The sequence below is a fragment of the Alligator sinensis genome, unplaced genomic scaffold, assembly GCF_000455745.1.
Source record: "Alligator sinensis unplaced genomic scaffold, ASM45574v1 scaffold147_1, whole genome shotgun sequence".
Classification (NCBI taxonomy): domain Eukaryota; kingdom Metazoa; phylum Chordata; order Crocodylia; family Alligatoridae; genus Alligator; species Alligator sinensis.
The window spans coordinates 3896845-3904390 of NW_005841847.1; the positions used below are offsets into that span (position 1 = coordinate 3896845).

General features: G+C 41.1%; 1 protein-coding gene across 4 annotated transcripts in view; it reads right to left on the minus strand.

Moving 5' to 3' along the window:
* Nucleotides 1-7546, minus strand: part of NELL2 (neural EGFL like 2) — a 250335-nt gene that overhangs the window by 118895 nt on the left and 123894 nt on the right. For all 4 annotated transcript variants that reach the window (XM_025208486.1, XM_025208477.1, XM_025208491.1 and 1 more), the window contains one exon: nt 6673-6798. In XM_025208486.1, coding sequence (XP_025064271.1) covers nt 6673-6798 — 126 coding nt within the window. The remainder of the gene's footprint in view (nt 1-6672; nt 6799-7546) is intronic.

Consider the following 7546-nt stretch of genomic DNA (forward strand, 5'->3'; position numbering starts at 1 on the left):
CAGCTATCTTCTTCTCCCATGACAGATACAGAAGTTTCTTAAACTGGTGCAGTAAAGGCTTCATTACTTTTGCTCCCACTGGATACTAAGGCACAGAGGATCCTATCCAGATCACTTGGGCACCTAAACACTGATGGCTAGAAAATGGTATTTAGAAGTTTGTTTTTTGGGAACTGGCTTGTAGGTAAAATATATGTTTTAAAAGAATGGTCCAGGGCAATGACAAGGGTTAACTGATTTCTAAAGGCCTGGTTGCTGCACAGTTTCACACAGCCTTCAAAGCAGATGGGGTGTCTAACCCAGGCAAGCAACAAGTCCAGCGGATATACACATAGCCTAGGAAATTCTGGGCATGTACCATACTGTTTCATAACATGATAGGGTGGCACCAGCTCACAAGGCCCAAGAGAGGGGGCCTGCGAGTTCCAGTTTTGGGGGAACAGACCAAATTAAGAGAAGGCCCAGAAAAACCAAATTAAGATGTGCACATGTGATGGGCTTGTGTAACAAAGAAATATGCTGATAGGAGAGAACGTGGATAGTATGATGACCAGAGAGAGACCAATCAGCAACAGCCATGGATGAAGAGTCATCAGGAGGGAAAAAGAATACAAAAGTAGAGACTGTAGAGCAACAAAGGGTCCCCATCTCTGAGAGAGGTCCCCAAGGGGGGGAACCTGAGGCACCACAGACAGAGGGTATACCACCAGCCTGTCTCATCCACACCATGGGGTGGGGGGAGAGAAGTGGGCCTCAGCCTCAAACCACCGGACATCTGACATTCAAGAGAGAACCTCAGAGTGAAGCTCACATACTGGCCAGACATTTCTTGACTTTGATGACAGCCCTAGGATTGGAAGATATATAGAACTGCTTGCATTATTCTTTTCTGTTATCACTATGTATCAATACAATTTGCCTATTATTAAATGGAAATATCATGGTCGGTCTGAGGGTTTGGGTCTGCCCAGAACAAGGTATCTAGGTCCTAAATCCAGTGCCAGCACACATGACTGAGGTAAAATTTAGGCACCTAATTCACAAAAAGCAATCCAGACTGACTAGATTTCCAATGGCTGTAAAGCTATTTAGGCAACTAACTCCCTTTTGGCCTGAAAGATTCAGTAGGGGCCTAGAAGTAATATTCTATTCATGCCCAGACACAATTGCCTAGATGACAAACTCTTCGTTAAACTCCATTCTCATCCAGATCGTACTGGTGAGGCACTTACAGACCACCCAGATTCTCAGTCTGTTAGATATCCACTGTGCACACTTAATCCCAGACGGATACCAAGAGCATTAAGTACAGAACATAGCAATCATAGCCACTGCCAAACATAGTCAGAGTTTCTTCTTTGACTAGTAGACCAAAGTGCAGTAGGGGGACACGACCCCGAGTGTCTATTTCACTTTGTAATTAATTCAATGAACTCAGTATGAATAATATGTCTCCCACTCTGGCTCCTGAGCTGATGGAGGCACCCAGTGGGCAGCCTGGAATCAGGTGCCTAAATTCTGAGGAGGAGCAGGAGTTCAGGCACACTCCCATGCTCAGCATTTTTTACTGGCTACCTGTAGGTGCCTCCCTACTCAGCACTCAGATACTTGGTCATCCCTTGAAGGAGCCCACCTCTCCTTATTCAATACACAGGAATTCTAGAGGCCAAATCTAGTCATCTTTTGGGGGTAAGGAATTGAAATATTAGTCACCTAAGTCGGGGTATCCACAAGAATGACCTGGATCTGGCCCTCAGGTACTGCATAGAAGGGGTACCATATATGCACCTCAAAACAACAGTCTTATTAGATAGCCATGCCCATCCTACAGGCCCTGTGCAGCCAGGCAAAGGGGGAGAGAGAAAATACAGGGAATGTATGTACTAAGCACAGGGCACAGCTTTTCAGTTTAGCATTTGTTGCTTGTGTACCTCTGAAAATTTGATGTACAGCAAAAGCTTTGTTATCCAGCACCCATGGGAAATGGGGGGTGCCGGATAACCAAATATGCCAGTTACCTGAGAGGCCCAAACAGGCGTCTTTGCCTGCTCGGGTCGCTGCCCCTCCCACCGCATCAGTGTGTCGGGGGACAGGGAGAGGGGCCCTGGGCACACTGGGGAAAGGCTGCTAAGCCCCGGGCCGTGGGAGCTCAGAAGCGCAGGCTGCTTTGCCCTGGGCCGGGGGGGCTCAGTGAAACTGGAAGTGCCACAGTGGGCACTTCCGGTTTCGCTTTTGCCACATCGACTGGCATGCCGGTTAGTACAGCATGCTAGTTTGTGAGGTGCTGGATAACACAGCTTTACTGTAGTTCAGTATTCATTTCCTATCCATACCACACACAAGCTTGCATGGTCAACCTCTGAATATAAAAAGTCAAGAATAATAGATCCCACACTGCATATATTTTTCACTGAATCAACCAACTATGTAAAACTCACCACTAAAAAGCAACAGCAACTAACAAAATCTTGAATTTCTGTATTCATTACAACTTCTGTTGTGAGAATCAAGATGTAATACAGATATGAATGAAACATTTCCATAAACATGGCAGGGAGAGACTGGCTGATCTAGAAATTTATTTTGCCTCTAAATCATTTCTTTTGTGCATGACTGACAGAGGTAGAATTTTTTTTTTTTTTAAGCTTTTGCATCTAGGAAAAAATAATGAAGTTTTCCTGCCTCTATGCGCTTGTTCCTTTTTATGCAATGACTTTGTATCTGCACATGTGTTTCAGAAAGGAACAATGGACATCTTATAGTATGCTGCTAGCAAGCTGAATGGAGATTACTTATTTAATTTTAAAGTTTCCCATTCAAGCCATCACAATCTCATTCCTTTCTTGCAGCCCCTGTACACAATGATGCAATAATGCCAAACAACAATGTTTCTTATTGAGTAATTTAACAGCACTCCTAAGCATAGGCCTCAGAAGTTCTTAGTTTAACCTGCAGTGCAGTAAGAACTTCTATAGTAAGTCAGCTGACTTCTGCAGTAAGTCAGCTTCTATATTAGCATATGTATCAATTATCATTATATAGTGAAATATCACACATTGATGCAATTCACACAAGAACGCAACAAGTGATACAGCTGAAATACACTTGCCGGAGTTTATATCTCAGAACTCAGGAGTCAATTGTTGCCTGCTTCCCAGATTCCTGAACAGGGCAAGGAAACTACCCTTCAACTCTTTATTTTGACTGTTTTAGAAGTATTTTAGCAGGTGTGTTAAACCACAAATCTGTTCAGGATCTGAATAGAGACTTGGACAGAGTAGCTGCAGCAGAAAGTTAAATAGGGCTAAATACCTAATTCAATTGTGGCAAATCTGACAAACAGTACATTTGTGTTCAGGAAAGGTTAATGCACTCATAATCTGTTCACCAGCAAAGGGAGGTCAGGACAGGGTTATATATGATATAATCACATTTTCTTCACAGCTAACCCAACTTTACTCTTGTAATTTTGGCACTCCAGTATTGCTAAGCTGCCCCAAAAAATGGCACTTTAGGATGTCCTTAATACAAAAGGCGGGCAAAGTAAAGACATCATTACACCACGACAATCTCTGGCTGCTGGAAATGTTCTAGATGTTGCTGGCAAGTGATACAGTTTAAAAAAGTGTAAATCTAGATTAACTCATTGATGCTTTCAGCTCGTTTTAGGAGGAAATGTCATAGGTACTCATCACAATGTAGAGGACTGGAGAATCTACCAGCAACCACTCCTTACAGTTACAGATGCATGTACAACAAAGCCCATCTGATTTCAATGGATTTTGAAATACTTTAGTACCAATGTCTAAAGTAATACAGAAATACCAGTTCCATTTATGGACATCATTCTCACTTCACAGTTGTCTATTCAGACCTATCTCCAGTATCTTTGCCTGCTATGCAGTATATTAGAGGTTCCAAACAACTGAAACAAAGCCAATTACTAGGGTGAAAAAATAATAAACATAATTTATAAATTATTACTATTATAACTGATAATATTAATGCTCTGACTGGTATCATGTAGATGTTCTGTACATGAAATATTAGGAAGCATGAACTCATGTATTCTCTCTGATTCTGCTACCCTGAATAGACCGTATGATCAAAACTTCCTATCAGAATTGTAATTCAGAATCTCGCATTGAAAATTCTTCAAGGAATATGCTTAGCTCCCATAAACATAACTAGTTAAATATTATACTTCTAACAGGGTCTTTTAAAAATAGTAAGTGTCAGGCCTCTCAATCTCCCTGAACTGTTAAAATTGCTTTACTACTGCTTTGCAGTCAGATAGCAAGTCTTGATTCATCCTTTTTACTCTGAAAACCAGCACCATCACATCAACAGAGCAACAAATAAGATCCTGTTCAAAATAACTGCATGATACAGTAAATGACCATATGCCATAAGCACAATTCACACTAAGAATGTGGAGTGCTCTCACCTGCAATTTTTTTTTCTTCCCTCTTTTACGATCATAATGGGCAGATGATAAACACATCTTAAAATAGTGGAAGGAGGGGTGGCAGGCCGGGGGAGGGGTGGGGGAGGGAGAGGTTAAATTCTACATTCTTCCCACAAACTTCAGTGACTTTCTGCTCAGAACAAAACATTTTACACTTTACTTCCTCAAACTCTGGCCATCATTTAATTGGCTAGATCTCATTAAATCTCTTTTTAAAATAGAGATCACAATATGTTAAAGTATAATGAGTTTTTTCTCTAAATTGCATGCTTAGAAGTACTACTATATGTTACAGGGGGAAAACTGTGCTTGGAAAAATATAGATAAAAATAACAGACCAGACAAAATTAATTGGACTCTTTGTAGAACAACATATAGTTATTATTTCTTTTCATCAAGCACTAGCTCTCCCCCAGTGCTTCTTGGCACCGATGTGTTTACAAACAAATCTTGAAGCAACATAATCTGAATTAGTGTTTTGCTATTCACAACACAAATAAGTTCTTCAAGGGAGACAACATAACTCAATTTAATGGTGGATATCAAGTAAATCCTCAAGGTCCACGTTAAAAGTAAAGTAATGACAGCATACCTTCATTATTTATATTTCTTATAAACTTAGGAGATGGGATTCACATGAAAAAAAACCCTGAATGTTAATGTCTACATGTTACTAAGTGAATAGACAATAAGCACTGCAGAAATGAATATCTCTTCCCTTCACTAATTTGCAAGGCCACAGCAGCTTCCCATGCTTCCTACCTGCTTTAACAAATTGCTCTAGTGTAAATGCCTCCTGTGCCAGAAATATGGGTTACTAAAAGCAAAGTGCTTAATTACTGATCAGAGCCTGTGGCTTAAAACGTAATGTGACTATAACTCAGGTTTTTAATAATTGTATGTTCGATCGCTGGTTTTTAGAATATCTCACTGGTGATTGAAATGCAATGAAGGAGTCTCACAGTTTTCTACAAATCACAAAAATACTAATGGCTGCACTGGAAGTGGTCAGAAGTAATTGTGGTACCAGAAAAATACAGTGCTTCCATAGCATATATTTCTAATAATTACCATAAGGTAATGTTCATTAGCAGAAATTTCACCACTGAAAGGTATTACCTTCCTAATGTCATAGGGCATCTACACATGTAATCGGGGTGGTAAGCATGTTTTAAGTACAGCAGCTCTCAGAGCCACTCTAATTAAAGCAAACATAGTGTCATGTGCATTCAGCGTCCCACACTTCAAAATGGCAGTGGGGGCGCTTTAACTAAAGCTCATTAAACAAACTTTAGTTAAAGCGCTCCTGCTGCTGTTTTGAAATGCAGGGACGCTGAATACACATGATGCAGAGGCTGCTGGAGTGTGCTAAATGGCCCGCTACAGTAGACACAGAGCCAACTCAATCAAATCTGCTCTGATGTTTGCTGAATATCCTTTTGCATAAAGAACTAATGCATTCCACAGGGCAAATAAAGCCTTTTTTCCCACTAAGACTATGTCCCAAACCTCTGAATCACATCTGCCTCATCTGCCTAGTGTTAAAAAGAAATGAGCTCCTCCCAGAAGCAAGTATAGAAGCAGCTGTTTTAAAATGCTGCTGTATTAGATGTTAAATTGTTACTTTATACCTGGTTTTTTTTAAAGATGAGAACAAGCTGCAGTGGAAGACATCCACATAGCCCAGACACTCTGCCTAGAGACAACCATGAGCTGAACAGCATAAGTGGAAGAGGTACAGAGGAGGATAGATAATGCACTCCAGCAGCACAATGGCAACTGTAGAATCCCCTGTTATAGAAGAATTCCAAGGAGGGGAAAAAACAGCCTCTAAGAGACAGGAAATTTAGCTGTGTAAGTGCACTCAGATCCCCAGAATACCCCCACTGCACTTCCAAATTTCTCTCTAAGTGTACTATGGTTGTCTTTTCCCCCTGTCAGGCTCTCTCTTCCAATTACTTTTCTACAAGTGATGGCGTGCTGGCTCAATTGCCTATTTTAGACAAATGATACAAGTTATTTATGATTTGCAGGATGTACCAGCTTTTATGCAAACTGTACTCCTGTAATTATTCACTTATTTTTTGTTCCACGCGATTTCTATATGAAATGTTAAGCTAATTAAAATTAATTAATGCAGAATAGCATTTAAAATGCATTGATATGATTCAGGTCTTTTCGTTTCATAAATAATCAGCTCTTACCTGTACAAGAGTAATCATCAATCCGGATATATCCTGTTTTGCAGATGCACATGAAAGATCCTGGAGTATTTACGCACATAGTATTCTCACGACAGTAGTGCCGTCCTTCAGCGCATTCATCAATATCTGTGAACAAAGCAGTGAAGGAGACTTGAGGTTGCTGAATTCTCCAGAATCACTCAATATATTGTACCACTCACTTCTACCAATACTTTTTCAGACTAAGAAGTTACTTGAACAGCAAAGCATTTGGGAAAGTTTTTAGGTTCTTCTTTTTAAAATTCCAGTTTGAAGTGTTCAAACAACAGGAACAGCATGACTTTTTCTGAACAGCTGTTAGTGGAGATACAAAGACGATTACATTGGCTTAGATCTTTCCTAACTTCTTTTGAAGTGTCTAAGTTGTTAGTCCTATGATTTAAATAAGACCAGTTTGTTTAAGGACCTAATGACCAGATGGATTGTCTCTACACTGCAGTGTCATCAATCTATATACATATAGATTGCATATACACAAATAGTGCGTGTCCAGAAGAGCGTGCACGTGATAACCTCAAACCCCTTTGAGGCGGGGCAACAGGCATATGCAGGAATGAAAAAATGTTATCTCCAGGGGTCTAAAAAAAATGCTCTGCAATAGAGCGGAGCAAGGCACAGTTTAAGACCATGCCCCGAGCCAGTCCTCCAAAACAGATGCTCTGGTTTTGGCCAGAGCGTCTCTTTGGTGTCCCTGCTGCCCCCGGCACTGTTCAAGGTAAGTTGGGGAAGAGGCGGGGGTTCATGGGTGTCGGGAGGGTGGGGGTGAGGGGTGGTAAGGATTGGGGGAGGGGTTTGGAGAGTGGCGGGGGGTGGGTGCACAGCTCTGGGAGGCATG